This window comes from Paroedura picta, chromosome 15 (assembly GCF_049243985.1).
Source record: "Paroedura picta isolate Pp20150507F chromosome 15, Ppicta_v3.0, whole genome shotgun sequence".
NCBI classification, from domain to species: Eukaryota; Metazoa; Chordata; class Lepidosauria; order Squamata; family Gekkonidae; genus Paroedura; species Paroedura picta.
Window position 1 is genome coordinate 10,452,294 of NC_135383.1, and position 21,355 is coordinate 10,473,648.

At 50.8% G+C, this 21,355-nt stretch overlaps 2 protein-coding genes across 5 annotated transcripts in view; one reads left to right on the top strand and one right to left on the bottom strand.

Annotated features, from left to right (window-relative positions):
* Positions 1 to 939: 939 nt before the first annotated feature.
* Positions 940 to 4,098, top strand: LOC143824265 (uncharacterized). The gene is made up of 3 exons (XM_077311349.1): positions 940 to 1,668; positions 2,426 to 2,582; positions 4,036 to 4,098. Exons 1-2 carry the CDS (start codon positions 984 to 986, stop codon positions 2,536 to 2,538), a joined length of 798 nt encoding a protein of 265 aa, XP_077167464.1. The 5' UTR covers positions 940 to 983; the 3' UTR covers positions 2,539 to 2,582; positions 4,036 to 4,098.
* LOC143824261 (maestro heat-like repeat-containing protein family member 2A) overlaps positions 3,300 to 21,355 on the bottom strand; it is a 30,866-nt gene continuing 12,810 nt past the window's right edge. For 2 of the 4 annotated variants that reach the window (XM_077311341.1, XM_077311343.1), the window contains 23 exons: positions 20,771 to 20,890; positions 20,346 to 20,468; positions 19,507 to 19,662; positions 18,664 to 18,795; positions 18,053 to 18,132; positions 17,524 to 17,632; positions 17,277 to 17,402; positions 16,565 to 16,669; positions 15,498 to 15,621; positions 14,727 to 14,848; positions 14,249 to 14,401; positions 13,459 to 13,613; positions 12,997 to 13,129; positions 12,616 to 12,791; positions 11,968 to 12,102; positions 10,353 to 10,467; positions 10,003 to 10,149; positions 9,393 to 9,575; positions 8,618 to 8,773; positions 7,915 to 8,052; positions 7,286 to 7,388; positions 7,036 to 7,101; positions 3,300 to 6,294 (listed from right to left, as the gene is read on the bottom strand). In XM_077311341.1, coding sequence (XP_077167456.1) covers positions 6,122 to 6,294; positions 7,036 to 7,101; positions 7,286 to 7,388; positions 7,915 to 8,052; positions 8,618 to 8,773; positions 9,393 to 9,575; positions 10,003 to 10,149; positions 10,353 to 10,467; positions 11,968 to 12,102; positions 12,616 to 12,791; positions 12,997 to 13,129; positions 13,459 to 13,613; positions 14,249 to 14,401; positions 14,727 to 14,848; positions 15,498 to 15,621; positions 16,565 to 16,669; positions 17,277 to 17,402; positions 17,524 to 17,632; positions 18,053 to 18,132; positions 18,664 to 18,795; positions 19,507 to 19,662; positions 20,346 to 20,468; positions 20,771 to 20,890 — 3,030 coding nt within the window. In that variant the 3' untranslated portion in view covers positions 3,300 to 6,121. Of the gene's footprint in view, positions 6,295 to 7,035; positions 7,102 to 7,285; positions 7,389 to 7,914; positions 8,053 to 8,617; positions 8,774 to 8,804; positions 8,911 to 9,392; positions 9,576 to 10,002; positions 10,150 to 10,352; positions 10,468 to 11,967; positions 12,103 to 12,615; positions 12,792 to 12,996; positions 13,130 to 13,458; positions 13,614 to 14,248; positions 14,402 to 14,726; positions 14,849 to 15,497; positions 15,622 to 16,564; positions 16,670 to 17,276; positions 17,403 to 17,523; positions 17,633 to 18,052; positions 18,133 to 18,663; positions 18,796 to 19,506; positions 19,663 to 20,345; positions 20,469 to 20,770; positions 20,891 to 21,355 lie in introns of those variants that run through there. The other 2 variants (XM_077311342.1, XM_077311344.1) reach the window with 2 other exon arrangements.

Sequence of the window (21,355 nt, forward strand, 5' to 3'; positions counted from 1 at the left end):
TGATGGCCATAGGACAGCAAAGCTCATTTTGAAGAAGTTAAGCAGATCGTGAGAAGGAGGGCAGAAAGCCATGAGCCGGTGTTCAGCTTTAGTGGTCCTTTCTTACAATGTCCAGGGGAATGCTGATCGATTGCCATTTTGGGGTCAGGAAGGAATTTTCCTCCAGGCAAGATTGGAGAGTTTTCTTGTCTTCATCTGGTTGGAGGGTGGGCAGGTAGTCTTGAATTTCCTGTGCAGTTCAGGGAGTTGGACTAAATGACTTTCGATGCTCATTCCAGCTGTTTCTAAGGCCAGTGAGAAGCTGCAGTGGCTTTCCATCACCTGAGTCACCAACCCTGGTTATATTTCCAAGATCTGATGAGATTGGCCAATCTCATCTTCTCTCCCCGAGGCAAAAGGAGACCTCCAGAATCAGGGTTCTCTGTTACCTTCCTCCCTTATTTACTTGTTGGTTTTGACTTTCTGGTCTTCTTTTTGAGGCCTTCTCAATACCGACTCCAGCAATGATTTCCACAGGTCATATACAGCACTTGGAATGTCCACTCCAACAGGAAAACTCTCGAAAACTGTCTGAAAATCCAGATCGGTGAGGCCTGATAAGGCCCCAACAGGTTGTTTCCATCTCCTGCTGTGCCGGGTACTCCCCCCCCCCGACCCCTCCCCACCCCCCCCCCAAAAAAAAAACAGCCTAGGAGGCACTTGCTGCTCCGGATAGCTAGTGGGTCTTCCCAGCCACCAGCTTTGGTAACAGGAGGGTCACCTTGGAAGGACGATCCGCTTTCACAAGCGCCGCGAGCGCCGTCGGATCCGGTGCGCCCTGGGCTCAAGGCTTGGAGAGGGCCGCGCGGGCGCGCCCAAAACAGCCTTTCCCGGGCGCAGGGCGCACGCAGGCCCTTACGTGGGGTGCGCGGCAGCCGGGGGGCTATTGTGACACGCCGCGGCAGAGGAGGCCAGCGCCGTCCGCCGGCGCCCAGCCAGGCGGGATGGAGCGCAAAGAGCAGCGGAGCGGGAGCCCGGCGCGGAGGAGCGGGCGCGGCGTCGGGGGCGGCGTCGGCGGGCCGGCCGAGCCCGAAGCGGTGGTGCAGCGCACGCAGGTGGTGCTGCTAGCCGGCGAGTCGTGGGAACCCGACAGCGCCCAGGCCGTGCTCAGCTCCTTCGCGCACCACGTGCTGCCCTCCGTCGCCTGCCCGGCCGGCCCGGACCGCCGCGCCGTCGAGGCCAGCCCCGCCAGCGAGCCCAGCCCTCGCACCCTCGACTCCATCACCAGCGAGGCCAGCCTGTACCAGCCCGCCGTCGCCACCGCCGCGCCCGCCGCCGCCGCCGCCACCGCGCCCCCTCCGACGGGCCAGGCCAGCGGGCAGCTCATCTTCTTCCTCTGCCGGCCGTCGTCGCTGCGGGAGCGGCCGGCGCGCCTGCGGGAGGTGCTGCAGGGCGTGCGGGAGCAGAGCCGCTGCGCCCCGGCCGCCTTGGTCGGCGTGATCGTGCAGCCGCGGCAGGACGAGGAGGCGGAGGCCCGCGGCCGCCTCGAGGAGCTGCTCCGCGACGTCTTCCAGGCCGAGGGCCCCGTGCCCGTCGAGGTGCACACGGCCATCTTCAAGCCCGGCCGCCCCCAGGGCGCCCTCGAGATCAAGCGCGTCGGAGGGGGTCTCTCGGGGTCCCGGATGGCAGGTGAGGCGTGGCCCGCGAAGTGGGATGGGCCTGGGGGGGTTAATAGAGAGGGGATTGCGCTCTGCACACGCTCCCGTGCCATTTGGCGGGACCTCTTTGAAGAGGTTCCCGCGCTTCAGTTTAACCCCTGCAGCAAAGCCCCGCAGCTAAGTAACAACAACTATGGGGTTGCCATCTCCAGCTTGGAGAATTCCTGGAGATTTTGGGAGGGACCTCAGTGGGGTACAATGCCCTAGAGCCCACCCTCCAGGGGACCTGGAACCAGTTGCAATTCCAGGAGATCTCCAGGGCCCACCTGGAGGATGGCATCCCTAGCTGACTGACTGCTTCCCTTGCCAACTGACAGCACCGCAGGAGAAGGCAACTGGGTGAGCTGACATCAGTTATCATTGCTGCCACAGGGTCTGTCGCCACAGGTGGAAATTTCATATCGCTCCAAACACAAAACCTTTAAAAGACAGTTAATGTATTTAAGCTGCATTAGGCATCCAAAACAGCCACTTTCTCCAGGGGAATTGATCTTGAGTGTCTGGGGAGCACTGGGAAGAGTGGGAGATCTCCAGTTGCTACCTGGAGACTGGCAACCCTACGAACCCTGGCCACCGATACTAACAATGCAAATTCTCCACACAGTTCATCTGACTGGTCCCCCAGAGAATCTGGAAGGTCCCACTGGGCATCCCCACTCCTTAACAAAACTCCCTCAATTGGATCACTCAGGATTCTCAAGATGTTATTTGCTTGTCTCTCCCCAAAGGCAGTGTCATGTGGTTGGACAAATCAAAGCTGATGCAGATTTTAGGAGCCATGCTGTCCGTGGGGACTGTGGCCTACGGAGGCTATTACTACTATTACCACCACCCCGCGTGAAGCGTCCAGGCCTGCCGACACTTCTCCCTTTCTACGTGGTCAAGGTGAGCAGGGGTTTTAAGGATTAAAGCTTGGAATGGCTTGAGAGCTACACACCACCTGGACTGCTTCTCAGAATGAATTTAGGCAGATGGTGAGAGGCGAGGCAGGCCAGCCCAGCCAATTCTTATATAGTAGACTTATATATAGATTCCAAAGCAGCCTATAAATCGAATAATAAATAAATACAAAATAAATATGCCCAAGGTAATGCTGATAACTGCTTTGGAGCCAATAAAGAATTTTCTTCCCAACCAGATTGGCCCAGGGATCCTCAAAGTTTTTCTGCCTTCCTGTGGACATCGAGCAAGGGTCACTGGAGATGTGGGAGGGAGATAGCTGTGAATTTCCTGCATTTTGCTGAGGGGTGGACTAAATGACCCTTGGGGGCCCTTCTAGCTTTACGATTCTCAGAGTCCTCAAGAACCTTGTGTTTGTCACAGAAGGGGCTACTTAAAGTCCCAGTGCTAAGGGAGGTCAGGAGGGTTTCAGTTCCTATTCCTGATTTCCCAGGGGCAGCCTCGGTCAGTTTTTAAGCAAGGAAAAAAAATGCAGGCCAAACTTTATAAAAGTATCATTGTAAATTGACCTCCAGTTGTGTTGTTTTCATCTAACGTTGCTTTTCATATTTGTGATGTTATCCATGTATCCTGACACTGCTTTGAGCTTATGAAGGAGCAGCAGGTGTATCAATATTCTAAGTGTCTTAGCACCTTTATTGGCATTATACAAAGATTTGGTTGGCAAAACAAAGAACAGCAAATATACATTCCATGAATTTTCAAAGTATTCTAAGTGAAAGTAGAATCCTAGGCGGAGTCCTGCCTTCTAAGACCACAGACTTCAAAGAGGCAACTGTGTAGGACAGCACAGTGAATTAGTTAATAATATTTTTTAATTATTTAAAAATAATTTAAAAAATATTCATGTATATATATTGCCCTTCCCCGGGGAGTCAGAGCAGTTTATCTATAATTAAAAACATATAATTACATAGATATACAAATTAAAGCCAAAGTTTTTATAGGTTTTAAAATCCAGAATTCAAACTAAAGCTAATCTGCTTGGGCCATTTCCTGCTCGGAGGGGAGGGAGAAGGGATGCCAGATAATAATGAATTAGGTGATTAGGTTAGGAAGTCAGTAGAATTTTAAATGTTAATTTTGGGGGCCTCAACCATTGGTGGGTCAGCTCTGCCTTACAAACCCTGCAGAACTGTCCAAGGTGCTGAAAGGCTCTGATGTTACCAGTAAAAACGTTCCACCAGACTGGGGCCAGGGCAGAAAAGGCCCTAACCTTGGTTGCAGCCAGTTTAATTTCTTTAAGGGGCAAGGATCCAAAGCAAATTTTGCTCATTAGATCTTAGGGTCCTTTATCAAGAACAAATAATCAGTTATCTTGCTATATTTATTAATAATCCTACTGATATCTAATATGCTGTCTGCATTTCTTTTCCAGTTCTTGTGCCCATCTGGATTTTCAGCCATCACCGAAAATAAAATTTTACAAAAATCCAAAAAAGGCGTTCTCCTTTTGTACAACACACCTAGGCCATGCCTGTTCCTGTGCAGGCAGAACCCCCTTCCCCAACAATCTGGGCACAAAACAGGTGTTCTGTTGAACTCTGTGATCTGTGTTGGAACACATTTCCAGCTTTTGGCCCTCACTCCTTCAAAGGGGAGGGGAAACCCAAGAATTATTCTCTGTTCCCGGCTTAGAATCAAAAGCATGTATTTCTAGGCAGAAGGGAGCATTCTGTGGCCACTTTTATGCTGCCCCCACCGGGGAGAAGAGTTATCTCATTTTTGGTTCCATTTAAGGCCTAAGGGAGGGATTCCCAACCAGGGGTCCATGGGAGCTTCAGAGTGGGTCCATGGCCTTTCCACTCCTGACATTGGACTTGGCCACACAGGGTGTCTGTTGTGGGGAGAGGAAGGGAAGGTGATTGTAAACCACTTTGGGACTCCTTTGGGCAGTGAAAAGCAGAGCATAAAAACCAACTAGATTATCATTTCTGAATGCATTTAACATTATTTATAACTGGACCTGTAAGTAGCCCTGATGAGCACTGAAGCAGAGAAGTGAATCAATAGCCCATTCATTAAAAGGAATGGAAATCCCTCGTCATCGTGTTCCTCCTTGAACGGAACACTTGAGACCTTGATGGGAGGAGCAACCAACATCACAGACGTGGAACCGAAGGAAGGTGAGAATGTCTAGGAGGATAATGTCTAGGAGGGTTCTAGTGCCTCCATGGAGCCAGGGCTGCTTCAGAAGGAACAGTCTTCGTTGGAGGAAGACACAAAGGCTTCCTGGGCCATGACAGACATAATGGGGGTTCAAAGGTCCAGAGGAGCACTCCTCCATGTGCAGCCAGCTAGGTGACCTTCCAAGGGTCTGTTGTTTGCTCAACTGGAGAAATCAAACAGCAAGAAGATTAATATGTGGAATTCATGGCCAGATGTCATGATGACCCACAGGAATTGAGTTTTGAAATAGGATCGGATAGATTTATGGAGGTCGATCAGTGGCTGCTAGCCATGGGGACTGAGGGAAACCTCCATGTTCAGAGGGACTAAGCCTCTGAATCCCAGAGCCAGGAGGCTACATCAGAGGAAGGTCTCGGCCTCTATGCTCTGTTGCTGGCCCTCCAGAGGAACTGGCTGGCCACTGTGTGAGACAAGAGGCTGAACCCGATGGACCACTGGTCTGATCCAGCAGGGCTCTTCTCATGTTCTACTGTGAAGTCAGGCATCCCTCCTGCCCTCTACTGATGCATATGATTCTTTTTTTGCATAAATGCATTAGTCTCCAATTGAATTTTATTTGGTTATTCTCAGCCCAGCTTCTGCATTATCAAAGTCATTTTGAACTGTATTCCTTTCTACTGAAATGTTGCTATTGCTCCCAAATTTGGGGCGTCGTCGTCGGGATTCCTTTCTTCTGAGTCTTCGATAAAAATGAAAGTTTTCCTTCTCCCACCGCTACTAATGCTAACCTGTTCCAAGAAACCATCATCTTGCTCTGATGGTCTGTAATAGTCCTTCATGAAAATATTGTTCTGATTTTCTCCTCCATTTTTTTTAACCCAGATGTTCTCCATGGGGCTACCCAGGTGTCCTCCCCTCTGGAATTTCTGTATAAATGTACACATTTTTTACCCCAGTGTGGCTCCCCTTTCCCTTCTGATGCACCTTTTTGAACAAGTGATATCCTTTGCTACCTCCACTTCAATTAGGGCAGAGTCAAGCCCCCAAATCTCAGTGATGCCAATCCAGTCATATTTACCTTTCCGTACGTTCAAGTTCATCTTGTTTATTTGTCATACTCTGGGAGTTAATGTCCAGGCCTCAAGAGCCATGGGGATTCTGCTCCCCAAACGTGTGCCCTTCCCCTCCTCCTTTCTCTTGCTGTCTCCCTAATTGGCTAAGCGGAAGCCCAAAGCCCCAGGCCCAAAGGACAGCAGACCAGCGCCTGCCACTTTTCTTCTCCAGAACGCCCTCTTCTCATGCAGGTCAGGTTCCCATCGTCCCAAGTTCTGGTGTCAACAGAAGAACCAGCCGAAAACTGAAGGCCTCTTTCGGCGTCCCCTGGCCGAGCTTCCTGGCCTCACCTTCTGTCCTGCTGCTTGCCATTTCTGCCCAATGATGTCGATGGCTTCCGTGGCATTGACCTCAATGTCAGCTGCGTGGTGGCCGTCACACAAGGAGTGTAGATCTGTGGGAACCAAAGAGACCCGGGGCGGATGCAGCAAGGACGATCTGGCCCACCTTACAACAGCCGTAGCGAAGACCATTAAGCGCCCTCTGTCTTCCCCCCCTCTATAGTGGATTATTGAGGGGTAGTACAGATATGGTTTGAGGTTTTACTGCATCTTGTTTTATTGTATTGCTGTTTTTACATGACTATTGTATGGTTTTATTGGGGGTTTATGTGTTGTAACTCGCCTCGAGCCTCCGGGGAGAAGCGAGTAATAAATTTAATAAATAAATACAAATAAATAAATAATAACAGCTGAGCATTTCCTGCGGATGGGCACTGGCATTCTCTGGTCCGCCTACTGCCACCTGAGGACCTGTTCCACGCCATGCAGGCCTTGGTCATAAGCAGCAGAGATCTTTCACATCTCCTTTTAAACTGGAGATGCCAGGGATTGACCTTCTGCATGGCCAGCAGAGGCTCTGCCAATGAGCCATGGTTGTTACCCAACAGGCCACTGGTCCATCCAGGTCACTATTGTCTATTCAGACTGGCAGGGCCTTGGGTGGAGGTCTTTTCCTTGACCTGCTGTCTTGATCTTTAACTAGAGATGCGGGAGTTGGAGACTAGGACCTTCTGCCTGTCAAGCAGACGCCCTCCCACTGAGCCACCGCCCCTCCTAGCTGCAGCAAAAGAACCTCCTTGAGATCCTCTCTGCCTCCCACAGAATGACGAAAGGGTGTCATATGCAACACTCACCTTGCAACAGTGGCCTCAGGTCCAGCCGCCTGAGCTGCTGCACGCCCATGTTCTCTGCCAGGATCCCTTATGTGGAGAAGGGGAAATCCGGGATTCATTTCAAGATAGGAGTTGCCAATGCAAGACTTGCCTTGTGTGGGTGCCCCCAATAAGGGCTCTGCTGGAGGGATGTCTGGACCCCTTCCTTTCCCCCCTCAAGGATTACCCTGTGCCTCCAGCTTCCCCCCCACCCAATTGACACAATACTGACCTGCTAGTTGACACGCTGCAATCTGGATCCCTTCCCAGGGACAATCAATATACCTGGGCACTTCTGCAATCAGGACTTCCAGGAGCGCCGGGTCTGTCTGGGCCTGAGAGTGACAAAAGATAAAACTGTCCCATACCACCGCCCCCCATGCAGGGAAGTGCTAGCCCCTCTGCCTCGATCTCCCACCCACATACAAGATGGCTGCAATGCATTTATACCTTCATGAAAATGCAACCTGCTGAGAATCAATTTTTTAAACTCTGGGGTTTTGTTAAAAAACACACACACAAGTTTCTAGACCTCAGCCCTGCAGAGTTCCAGGGGTGTGGCTTCAGCCCTCTGTCCCCCTCTCCCTACCTTAGCAAGAGCAGAACAAAAAGGCAGAATTGGGCAAAGTAAGCAAGCTTGACCTTTTATCTGGCTTATACGACCTGGGCTGACCCTGGACGTAGAAAGCACAGCTGTGCAAACACAGAGGGAAGAGGAGGACTGTGTGCATGTGTGAGTGTGTGTGTGTATCTGTGTGTGTATGTATGTAGACAGATTCATAGCTGGATGCCAGCAGCAACTTAGACCTGTGTTGCCCGGGAAGGGCGGGTACCACATCTCCCTCTTGGCCAATCACTCACCAGCTGCTGGCAAACCCCGCCCATCAGTCGAGAGTGCTGTGTCCCAGACATGTCCATCAACAATGCAGGGTCCATGTCCAAAGTGAGCTCTCGGAGGCTCAATAAGGGGGCACACAAGATGAAGGCTGTGTAGCAGGCCTGGCAGGAGAGATGGGCAAAGTCACAGCCCCGTTGCTGTCCCGCTCAGGCTCTGTGGCTCTGCGTACTCTTGGCCTAAAGTGGAGCAGCTTGCCTCACCTGCAGAGTTTTACCCTTCTCTGCCGCATTTACACAAGTTGTTTCATTGAGGGGGAGTTTAAATCCTCCTGAGAGCTACAGAAGGAGCATTTAAGATGCCCTTTGGCAGCTGGCTTGTTTTGACTCTGCAGAATTCCCAGCCAGGAGGACTAAGGACTGGATTCTTCCCTTTAGGAAACAGTCAAGAGGTCCTCTTTCAGGAATTTGACAGTCATAAGTCCTGTGGTCTGTGGCCCAATCCAGTTGCAGGAAGCTCCACCCCCTTGCAGGTCTAAGTAGAGAGGAGAGTGCCTCTTCCAGGAGGAGCCCTAGCTGCTTGGAATGGAAAGTCAAGGGTTTGGGTGCCTAATGTCAAGAGAAGGGCCAAGGGGGATTTGCTCGGGCTGTTTTTGGGGTGCCTGGGGATTGCTCCAGCCTGGGAGATGGGGCTGCCACAGAAGGTGTGCACTGCATCCCTGTTACCTACCTTACAGACAGCCGGGCTTGGATCCCGGAAGTGTAACAGGAGGGCTGCGGAAGCATCTCGCGTCTCCTTGGCAAAGCCCCTTATGTGCTTTTCTTGAGCGACTTCGGCCAAGTGGCCAAACAGCTGAAAGGCTGCAGCCCGCAGGGCATCGTCTGACTGAGAAACAGAAGCTGCTGTTTCCCTCCACCAAAGAATGAACGGACACAAGTCTGATATCAAAAATCACAGGTCTGTGAAACCTATAGGAGAACACTCCAGCCTTCCAGGATGTACAATGAGGGACCTCAGGGTACCTGTTTTATTGCAAAGAAACTTCAAGAACAGACTGGAAAGGGAAATTGCTGAGATGAAAGTTATTACAACACTCAAAGCAATGGAATCCCCAGGAATCAACAGGGACATTGGTTTCTTACTACGTAACCTCATTCAGTTCTTATATCTGCATTCCTTACAATCCCCTCTTTCTCTCCTTATATCTGCACTCTGATGATTCCTATTTCATTGTCTGAGGAAGTGTGCAAAAGTTCACACCTTTGTTGCTCTTAAAGGTGCTGTTGGACTCAAATTTTGCTCTGCTGCTAGAAGGGACAAAGCAAGAAAGGACTGGGCTGGGTCTCAGTGGAAGAGCATCCATGTGGCATGCAGAATGTCCCAGGTTCAATCCCCAGCATCTCCAGTGAAAAGGACGAGGTAGGAGGTGATGGGAAGGACCCTGGAGAGCACCTGGAGAGACAATACTGATCTTATTGGACTGATGCAGTAGAAGGCAACTCACCTGTGAGAAGTGTGCATGGGCCTGGTGGGCCACAGCCTGGATTGCACAACCCAGATGGCGTCCGCTGAGACAGCCCAATGCCTTGTGCAGCGCTTGCAGGCCCTCAGTAGCCACTTCAAGGTTTACTGCTTCGGCTGCAGCTTCTAGCAGGGATGCCAGCAGAGCCTTCTGCTGTTTCTTGGTCTGCAGGGCGGTCCTTGCATTAGTCACTGCCTGGCCTGGTCCTTCTCCAAGATCCTCAGAACCTCCCACCATCTGCTCCTGATAGCAAAGTCCCTCCCCCATCCCCATTTTTCCATTCGTGTTCAACGCCAACTCAGAGGTTCAAGGGTCAAGCCAGCCACGTCAGTGGCTCTCCACATGCTGCTAGTGGGGTCTCGTGGGAATTGTAGTCCATGGACATCCGGAGAGCCCCATTGGCCACCCCTGGTCTATGTCAAAGCAAATGTGTTTCCCAGGCAAGCAACTCCCTCCCGCAAAAGCCTTGGAATGCTCAAAGCTCCAGGACCAAAGCAGACGATCTCAGGGGCTTTCCACGTTAAATTCTGTAAAACCAGAGATGCCCATAAGCTAAGAGTTTGGGTCATGCACACATGTATCCTTGGCCTACCTCTTCTGGAGCAACCGTGGCCATGGTGCCCAGCCCTCGCACTGCCAAGGAACGCACGGTGGCATCCCCATCCCGCGACCTACTCAGCAGTCGTTGCAGGAGGAGTTGGAGCGTCTGCGGATTGTGCACCAAGGGGTGACCTGTGAGCTGCAGCAGACAAAGAGCCTTTGCTAAGCTCCCAAATCTGACCATTTGGAATGGCAACATGGAGCAGTCCAAGGTGGAGAAACTCTGTGTCCATATTGAACTTACAAAATTAAAACTTATTAAAATTTACCTGCGTCCAGCTCTTCCTCCCTCCCGCGTCCAACCTGTTTCTTCCCCCCTCCTCCCACAGTAGCAAATCTCACCTCTGCACAGAAGACCAGGCTGAGGTCCCTGCTGGTTGTGCTGGAAGCACTCAGAGATGGCAGGAGTCGGCGGAGGAGCTCTTCAAGGAGAGGGTGCCCTGAGCACCCCAAGGCCCTGGGTGGAAAGCAAGGACGAGTCAGGCTGCAGAGAGCTCAGGCTTCAGCCTTCTTCCTACATGCAGGGATCTAGAGATCATCCAGCCAAATTAGCATACGGATTCTGCTGAGAACCAGAGTAGGAAGCTGCAACCTGGTGGCACCCAAAGACCAGCATAGTTCGTTTCTGGATATAAACAGGGGCTGAGAGACTTAGCCATGTGCAGATGTGGGCTCCTTCATCTACATTTAAACAGATTTCTTTAAAATCAGATATAGAAAAATCAAAACAGTTTATTATTAGAGCTCAGAAATGTTTAAAAACCATAAAAGAAAATCCTATCTACTGGGCACACCTAAAACATCTCTGTGTGCACTCCACAAACACCAACAAGTTCAGATCTGATGCATTTCAATCATATTGACCTTCACCAGAGGCCAATATATAGATACACACTATTTTATATAACACTTTTCCCCAATTTTCTTCTATCTGATATGGCTGGTTCTGGTCCTGCAGAATCCTCAGCCAGTGAATATTTCCTATTCTTCCCCTGGGTACTAGAAAATCCTGCTGTGTGCTTCTCGAACTGGAGTCAAACTTTCACTCACATTCTAAACAGATCTGTATGCTAATTTACTGCCGTTTACAATCTATATGCTAATTTACTGCCTTTCACAGATCTTAACTGCCTTCATCCAGCCTCAGCTATAATCAGCCAGTTGCTTTATGCATGCAACTAGCCCTTGCTAGCAATTAACTCATCTCAACCCTCTGTCTACCTATATGCAATGGCTGAAGACAGTTTCATTGTATTTGAAGAAGAAGAGTTGGTTCTTATATGCCACTTTTTTCTACCCAAAGGAGGCTCAAAGAGGCTTACAGTCGCATTCCCTTTCCTCTCCCCACAACAGACACCCTGTGAGGTGGGTGAGGCTGAGAGAGCCCTGATATCACTGCTTGGTCAGAACAGCTTTATCAGTGCTGTGGCGAGCCCAAGGTCACCAGCTGGCTGCATGTGGGGGAGCAGGGAATCAAACCCAGCATGCCAGATTAGAAGTCCGCACTCCTAACCACTACACCAAACTGGCTGTAGTGTATGTATGGACACTAAAGCTTGAACAAAACATTGTTGGTCTTCAATTTTGGCCTCAAATTTTGTGATGTCAGAGACATTTTGCAAAACCAGAGATGCTCTTTAGCTCAGCCTTGCTTTGCCGTCTAAGCCCAAGATCAGAAAAGAAGGCAAAGCACTTTAAAAACTGTCCCTGTTTCCTTGATTTTACTGTTGTCAAGGGTCAAGGTTGTTGTTATTGTCATACTGTCATATTGATTTTGATAGTGTTCTGTGTGAATGTTCAAAAATGTTTTATGTAAACCGCCCAGAACCGTAGGGAAGGGCGGTATAAAAATATAAATAAATAACATAAATAAATAAAATAAAATAAAAGGGAACCGATGAAAAGGGATTGGAATCTCCCAGGGGCTTTGCAGAGTTAGTAGAAATGCTCTCCTCACCTGGCCAACTGGGCAACGCCTTTCAGGAAGCTACACGGCTCTGCCAGGAAGTACCATGTATCTCCTGTATCTAGTTCCCTGGCAGTCTTGGGCAAAGCTTTCTGGAATGCCGCTTGCAACACTCCGACAGCCAGCCTGGAATGCAGATGGGCTTAGCTGAGAAGGGCCTGGCCAGGAGATGACGAAGAGAAAGAAAAGGACTAGCAAGTCCCCCACCCCCCTTGCACCAATCAGAGGTTCACCAAATGGAAGTGAAAAGGGGGCCACTGCTCATGGACTCATTAATCTTGGAGCAGGAGTGGGAACAAAAGGATGTCTGTATATTTGGAGCTCTAATTAAAAATCTTTTAAATTTTATTAGGAATGTTTTAACTATTTTGTAAACCGTTTGTGGAGAGTCTATAAATCTAATAATAATTAAAAATATATATATCTGAAGGGCCATGAAACTGTTGCAAAAACAAACGTTTTCTGCTTCTGGCGCTGTTGTCAAAGGCAAAGTGGGAAATTGGGAGTATGAAGAAGTCAAAGGTTGCTAGGGTGGGCGGCCAGGTTGTGAGGGCAAAGGAACGAAGGCCATGTTCATTCCGAGCATGGCAGGCGTGTGGAAGGAGCTAGCCACACAAGGTGCAATGTGGAGAACATCACCTATGGGGTGTCACGAGTTCCTCATTTCTTTCCAGAAGAGGAGCTGAAATCAGCGACTCTGTGCCTGGGTCTCTGCTGAGTCGGCACAGGAGAAAGTAGCACAGCTCGGGGAATAGCGGGAGAAACTTGTTGCAGTCATCCAGACCCACAATCACCTCTCGGAGGGCAGTGAGCACCTGGAAAAGAGACCGCAGTCTGGAGGGAGCAATGCTTGATGTCTACAGAGCCATTCTGAAAATAAACACCCTGTTCCCTCTTCCCTTTCCACCTGGAAATGGCTGAAGCTCACACCTCTGTTGGTCTTCCAGCCTTGCAAATCTTGGTGTGGAGGGGCTCTTGTCCGCCCCCCCTCCCTCCCAGCCTGGAAGCCAGAGCTCTCACCTGTCCGAGGCTGTTCCCGCCACCAGTCTCCCTGGTCCCTCCTTGTGCTCTCAGCTGTCTCAGCAAGTACCGCAGGATGGGAACAAAGCACCCCGTGCGAGTTACAAGTGCGGCCCAGAGTTCGTTCCTTGCCCTGGAGATGGCACAGAGGTTTGTGACACATTGTTATTTTCAGGATAGGATGGTAATGAGTGCTTTGGGGAAGGGGTAGTCAACCTGTGGTCCTCCAGATGTTCATGGACTGCAATTCCCATAAGCCCCAGCCAGCATGCTGGCTGGGGCTTATGGGGACTGTAGTCCATGAACATCTGGAGGACCACAGGTTGACTACCCCTGCTTTGGGGAATGAAAGACCCTTTATTTTTGGGGAGCAGAATTCTTGGTCTTCCATTCTTGAGACTTCCTGTGAGCAGCATCCATGTCCCAAATGAACCTTCCAATCTCAGATAGCCCACCACGGACCTGTCTTGAAGTAAGGGCTGCTCCAAGAGGGAGGCACAGACCCACTTGAGATGGTACTTGGACAGTATGGCCACGGCCCGGGCCAAAGACAGGCGCTGAGGCGGGTCCTCAGATTGCTGAAGGCTGCAGCAGATGAAGGCCACCAGGTTGCAGACCTAGAAAAAAAGAGCCAGGAGCTGGCTGCTGTCACTGAGATCCGAAAAACTGAGCAGGCACCACCCCCAAAATCTCCAGGTGTTTCCCAACCCAGAGCCAGCAGCCTTACTGCCACAGGATGCAGAGCCAGCCACATGCCCAGGCAGAAGAAGCCCAAGCGCAGGGATTAAAAACTAATTAAAAAATACACTGAGAAAGAGAGATGAGAGAATAATAGCAACAATTGTGACAGGTGTGGCTGAAATAATGCTATTTTAATTTGCCTGTGCTATTACAGGCAGAGGCTCATAGGAACTGTAGTCCATGGACATCTGGAGAGGCCCTGTTTGGCCATCCTTGCATCTATTAGAACTCCAGTGTTGAGCAGAAACTCCACCCCCCTTTCTAAAAAGACCTGGCAGTGGCCAGGAAAGGTGCCGGTATGTGCCATGTTGGGACCCCATTCTAGACCACCTGCACCTGCGGACAGAAGACCAAAGAGCCGTTCACAAGCTCAGAGTTAATTTCACAGGAGCTCGGAAGGCTCATGCAGACAGCCAGACAGCAGGAGCGCCCCTTTCCATATCACATAGCTGTTCAAGGCACAGCTGGCTGTCAAGCAACCTGCTTCGGTTGACTTGCAACCTAGCCTTACCTTGCCACTCAGGTCTGGGCCCTGTTCCATCACCATCGCTTCAAACCACAGGAGGACGGCCCGGTCGCAGGCCGCACTCACCGTCCCCAACTGCTCCAGCAAGGAGCATAGAAAGGCCAACATCTCTTGGCAGGGAATGGTAGAGTTGACAATCTGAGGAATGGAGAACGTTAGAAGTTTCCCCCACCCACCGCCCTGGCCTCTCCTTGGGTGCAGATCACGAAAATGGCTCCTCCCTGGTGCCACAGGGATTCCTGGGAAGGCGCCTTCCTTTATGTTTTGGTAAGGTAGGCTATTTGGGCAGCTCTATAATAACTTAATTTGATATTACACTACTCTGTCCAGGTTAACATGTTTCTACAAGTCCTCTCACTGTTTCCCACTTCCGGAGACCGTATTAGGTCTGGTCATGGGAGGCTGTCCTTGGGCCTGAATCTTCCCCAGTGTTGCTTTCCAAAGACTTCCACATGCCCCTTACTTTGGCCAGCTGGAACGAGGCCACGTGGACTATTCGCCGACACTCGCTCTGGAGATCTTTCTGGATGCGGTGCAGCTTCCAATCCTGACGGCGACCTTCTGGTGTGTGGAGTGTGGCCGTGCCTGGAAAAGATGCCCCCAGGGCCGAGGACAGGGCAGGCATCAGGGCTCCAGCCCCACAACCAACATCAGGGCAGTATTCAAATGACTGACAGTCAGCAGAGCACGTCTGCACTGTAAAATTAATGTGGTTGAATGCACCACCAGCCACCACTTTTTGGAAGGGGGGGAAATGATCAGCATTCTCAGTGTTCTTAAGACTTGGGAGAGAAAACTGGTCTGAAACCAATATATATTTTTTTGTGTAGACGTGCAGTTGGCAACATAAAAAAAAAATCAGAGCGTACTGAACAGTTTCAGCAAGTTAACAGGAAACTCTGCTTCTGTGAGCATTTATCAATGAATGTAATAGAATGTAAGTACGCATGCACGAACACACACACACCCTAAAAAGGTTCTGGCCAGCCATGGCAAAGCTGCTCTTGCACCACCAAGCAATGGACTTTCAGGAGAGTGTGGCCCCGCAGGGGTTCTGGGCAGAGGACTGAGAAAGGGGCCCTCTCTGATCTTTAAAAGGACATTCCCTGCAGCTACTTTGTAGCTTCAGAGAAAGCAAGTTGGGTTGGCCAAGTGCCACTTGACAAGTCGGGTGGAGGCAGAGAAAATTAGTTGGCCGGGTGCTCATCTGATCGTCCTTGCCTAGTCCCCTCACCTTGGATGCTCAGCAAGGTCTTGATGCAGTCACCAGCGGCCTGGCGGATGGTCCCGGCTGTGTCGCAGGTGAAAGGCCCCAGAGTCGCAATCAGACGGCCATACTGCCCAAAGGAGATCCCGGGCTGGAGAGAGAGGAAGGAGAGTGGTGCGGATGTTCTTACGAGGATGCAGGTTTCCTCTTGGCTGTCTCCCCTCCTTTTCCCCAATTAAGGCACCTTGCCCTGGCTGCTGAAGCAACGGGGTTGGGCAGTAATTCATGTGTGACAGTTTTCTTCTTTAAAACAGAAGAACATTTAGGACATTTAGGTCTTTGGAGTGTTTTTAGTCTTTCTTTCTCTGAAACCAGACACAAGGCAGGTGGCGATCAATCAATATATAATTCAGAACCTATACAATCCGTGTATACTAGTAATTAATCATTGGGTAGGCAGTATCAAAAGCCCTCCTGGATCATGCCACCTGGCATAACTCGTGGGAATTTAAGAAAGTGGAAGCCTTCTGAATAACTCCACGAAGGAGATTGCAGAAAATGCTCAATCTGTAATCCCCCTGAGATGACTGGAAACCAATGGCATTCAAGTGCTTTCCTTACTGTATTTCTGTCTTTTTTTTCAAACATGATTTGTGGCCGTCTCCCCTCCAAAATTCGTAACGCACAGGTGCCTCTTTAACTCTCCCATAAATCTCTCTCCCTCCCTTCTCCTTCCATCTTACAGAATTGCTTTCTGTTTTCTAGCCGTTCTCCAGCCCCGTCACCCCCAGATCTAGACAAACAACTCCCATTCGCGTAGGGAGCACCACACCGGTACACACATTTTTCAAAAGGCACTGTAGTGCAAGACATGCATTCTAAACAGGGACTGCCCTTTGTAAACACGGACAATGGCGGTGTGTACGTAGAGCAAAGGAAAGAGCAGATCTGGAAACCAATTCTGTGCCAAGAAGAATAGCAGCATAGCCAAGAACCGTGATCTTCCCACCCGCATGCGTGGGAATCTCCTTTTTTGGTGTGTGGGCATTTGTTTTTGAACTAGGGCACTCCCTGGTCTCCTCGGAAGTGCTCACTGAAGCAGTGGTCCGTCTGTGGCATTCATCCAGCAAGTGGGCACTGAGCTGCACAGCGCGGGCACGTTCCCATTCTTGCTCGGAAACCAGCCAGTACAGTAAAAGCTGTGGGGAAAGGGAGGAGGTGTCAATCACTCCATGGAACTAACAGGCCTTCGCACACACACCCCGTCCCTAGGCATGCTTTCCAAGCCCCACCTCTCTCAAAAAACAAAACAACAAGAAAACCCACCTTCAAACCCAGACAAATGAAAAGCAGTGGCTGGCATGCACCCAAGGAGTACCCGGGAAGTAGGGCTGTTGGAATAGACCAGGGGTAGTCAAATTGCGGCCCTCCAAATGTCCATGGACTACAATTCCCAGGAGCCCCTGCCAGCATTCGCTGGCAGGGGCTCCTGGGAATTGTAGTCCATGGACATCTGGAGGGCCGCAGTTTGACTACCCCTGGAATAGACAATGCCTGGTGTACAAAGAAGAAGACCTTGAAGGGAGCAGCAAGAAGACAATTGGATACTCAAGTCAGCACCTTCTCTCCGGTTAAGCCACGAGCCCTTGCCTCTCTGTGGAACTAACTGTGCCTTGTCAGAGGGCTTGAGGATAGGAGACAAACTTGCATAGAACGGGGAAGAACAAGAAGGTGTCAGGAGACGAGAGAGAGCTTAAACAGCAGGGACTTGAAGCTTGACGCTTGCTGTCCTTCTAGCTTGCTCACCTGGAAGACTTCCTGGACCCACTTTGAACGGGCATCTCCCTCTTCCTCGTCCTCCTCCTCCTCCTTTTCTTCTAGCAGGGTCTCCACCAGCTCTGCCAGGGAAGCCATAGCACCGGCATAGAGTGCCTGCAACACAATCCAGGGATGGAGAAAAGACTGGACGCTCTCCCAGCCAGCATCTCTCCTCTTAGGCCCGCACACCCTGGCATCCCCCCTGTTCACGTCAACCACAGTGCATATGCCGCACCTCACTTGCATTGTCTGTGAGCTCGAGGGGAGGCAAGGCGAAGATGCAGCCCAGGCATAGCTCTGCCAGCTCCCGGTTCTCCTCGTGGCTCATGGCTTCTGGCACTTTGCTGAGAAAGACAGACACGGGGCTCTTATATTTCAGACCCCATGACTTCCACCCATACTCTAATCTGGAACCTACCCAGTGTTTTTAGGAAGTGGGCAGGGCCAGGCAGGACTTCTGCTCAGTGTTTCCCATTGGCTGTGCAGATTTTTTAAAAAATATTGTTTTGACAGTAGTTGCCTCCGCAGCACGAGAGTTAGATTGCGGCCATCATCTGGGGGCTGGCTCCACTTCCTGCAACGGCCATTTTGTGGCAGCCATTTTGTTGCTGTGCCCACGATGACCACAGACCCCAAAAAGGTTGGGGGACCCCTGATATATTTCATGGAATATGTGCATGTAAATGGGCTTCTCGGTTTAAAATCCCCATGGTGTCTCACCCCGTTAAAAGGTTAAAGGGGTTGGGGGAGAAAGGGGAACATACCTCAGGTGCCGGAGGGCCACCATGGCCTGCTGGCGAACAGGAGACACGAGGGCATCCAAGGGCTCGGCTTTGATGATATCCTGAAACAGACCCCGTTGGAAGGGGCCTCCCGCAAGTCACAAAGCAAAGGTTCTTGGCCATTCTCTTCCCCCACAGCCACAAATTACAAGACCCTGTCCAACCCCTTCGAATTTCCCCATCCTCATGGAGTAAACAGTGAGCCGCCTTTCCTCTTGTCTGATTCTATGTAAGATCTGCAGTGTGCATGATTCACTAGCGTGAGAAGAACATCCTGCAGGGGGCATCAGAGGAGATGTGTGTTTAGCATAGTTAGATTAGGAACTTCTGGGGATTTTTCAGACACTCCTCTCCAGTTGGAGACTTCCTGTTCCTTTAAGCCCACTTCCTCCCTGCTTGCCTCCAGAACAGAATGAATGCAGAACATACAGACTGTAGGACACTCTCCCCCCTCTCTTTCTATGCAAAGTTGCTTCACAATACAATATTTTATTTATTCAATTTCTATGCCGCCCCTTAAGCCTCCTGGTGCTCCTCTCTTTGTGTGTTTAAGCTAGGCAGATGCTCACAACCACAACAACTCTGTCACTCACCACGAGATGGCCAACAAGAGCCCTTTTCTGGGGCAGCAGGAAGGCTGCGGCTTCCCCTCCACCTTGGATAGAAAGGCAGACCTCAGACACAGACCGGGTAAAGCTCAGGATCAGTTCAGGATCTCTGGCAACCTGGGCCAAGATGGAGAAGAGCAGAAGGGGATGAAGCCTGCTGGGGAGAGGGGGCAGGAAGCTCTATGGGGCAGGCATGTCCTGTGACTTCCACTCAACAGGTGGGTAATCGGCCCACAGCTCTCCCTTATGCTTTAGTTTCAGGACATTTTCTCACCCTGGCTGTTCTAACATTGCCAGTTATAGGGAGAGAAATTCCTGGAGATTTTGGGGTTGGGGAGGGTTGTCAGTGGTGTATAATGCAAACGTCCCCCCCTCCCAAAGCAAACCTTTTCTCAGGGGAAATGACCTCTATTACATGGAGTCCAGTTGTAATTCTGGGAGCTCTCCTGCCCCCACCTGGAGACTGGCAACCCTACATGCCCTTGTTCACTTGCATACCCACTCCTCCCATTCCACATCCAGACGCTCATTCTGGGATCACTCCTTTCATCGATTCAGCCTCAACTGAAACACAATGCTGGTGAAAGTGGGACAGTAGGTGCTAAACAGTCGATGATTGTGCCTGAGATCCACAGGCATGCATTGGTGTGCCAGTACTGAACATGTAACAGCAGCGGACCCAGTTTAAATGAGACACTAGCAGTGTGAATACAGGAAAGTTCTTTCTACCCGCTATTGTCCTGTGTGAACCAGGAATTGTTCAGCCCCTCCTTGCAGGGAAATCTGACTGTGGCCGGGTGGAGCCAGAAGGCTGCCTACCAGACTGACCTCCGGGCTGCTTGTGGTGCAGTGGTGCAGGATCCTGGGTGTGATATCAGTCGCCAGATGGAGCAGCAGTTGCTGTCGGGGGGCATGGATCGTGGCACTGCTGTAGAGGAGGAGCAGGGCACTCTTCACCTTGTCCCTCTCTGGCTGTGGCAAGCCCTGCAGTTGGCAAAGAAAGGGAAATTGTCACAGAGGAACGATACTCTCTGGGGTGTCCAACAGGGAAAGGCCACGGTGCAGCGGCAGAGAACCTGCTTGGCAGGCAGAAGGTCAACAGGTTCAGTCCCCAGCTTCAAGAGACAGTCCTGGTCCTGAGAGACTAAGGCTCTGGTTCAGGACAGGTGGGGATGCAACTGTCCTCCGAAGGGATACAGGCAGATGAGGCAGAAGACTCTCCCTTGCTAGCCTGGCTCACTTACTTGAGTCACCAGGAGCTAGTTTGTTCTGCGATTGCCATTCCCTTGGGCTTGAACCTGAGCCAGGGATGAGTTGCTGACAACTGGCTACATTTCCACCGTGAGGGACAAAGGTTTCTAATTTAAAATCTTCAGAGACCCGCACAAAGCAGCTCCCAAAATAAATTCAAGATCAAAACCACAAGACCGTAAAAATCGCAAAAAAAGCCACAGCCTGTCCAAATCCCAGAAGCAATTTTTAAAAGCATAAAACCCCCAGAGGGCTCCTTTGAACATGGGCTGGATGAATTTAAGCATAGTCAGCTTCCACTGATCCAAAGAGAAGGAAGCAGGCAGCCTGTTTATTTCGGGGCAGGCTGTTCCAGCTGCAGAAGACAGAATTAGGAAAAGATGGATGCAGGGGGTGGGGAGGGGGAGAATCCAAACCTGGCTGAAGTAAAAGTCAGCCGAATCTTCCCACTTGGAAATTTCTTCCTCAAAGCGGCTCAGGGCCTTCAGTGTGGCAGGGAACTGCCCTTCTCCACAATAGGCCAGGCATTGGCAGAGACCCTGCAGAAAGAGAGGTCTCAGTTGCCTTAAGAAGAGCTCTGTTGGATCAGGCAGAAGGCTCATCGAATCCCGCATCCTCTCTTCAAACCAGGAATTGTGCAAAGTCCAAAGCAATGCACGAAGGCCAAAGCTTTGCACAGTTGTTGCTCTTCCCCTACAACTGCCCCCAGAGGTAGGCTGTCTTCCTCAGCTGACATTGTGCTTACCCCCCCCCTTGATTTTTGACCACCTCTTCCCCTTTTAAAACCTGCCAGGCACAGCAAAGCTCTGGACAAATGGAGGAGCCCAAAAGCAATACTTACCTCTCGCTGGTCTTCATCCGTGTAATCTGCGTGCAACAATAACTCTTGGAGATACAGCGTCACTCCAGCCACGTCCCCCGCGGTGGACAGAGCTGTACCCAGGGCCTTGTAGAGGAATGCCTAAAAGAGAAAGAGGCCAACCAGGCCTACACTGAGCTCCATAAGACCTGGATGCCCCAGAAGCTAGATACAAGAAGAAGAAGAAGAAGAAGAAGAAGAAGAAGAAGAAGAAGAAGAAGAAGAAGAAGAAGAAGAAGAGTTGGTTCTTATATGCCGCTTTTCCCTACCCGAAGGAGGCTCAAAGTGGCTTACAGTTGCCTTCCCTTTCCTCTCCCCACAACAGACACCCTGTGGGGTGGGCGAGGCTGAGAGAGCCCTGATATTACTGAAGAAGAAGAAGAGTTGGTTCTTATATGCCGCTTTTCTCTACCCGAAGGAGTCTCAAAGTGGCTTACAGTCGCCTTCCCTTTCCTCTCCCCACAACAGACACCCTGTGGGGTGGGCGAGGCTGAGAGAGCCCTGATATCACTGCCCGGTCAGAACAGTTTTATCAGTGCCGTGGCGAGCCCAAGGTCACCCAGCTGG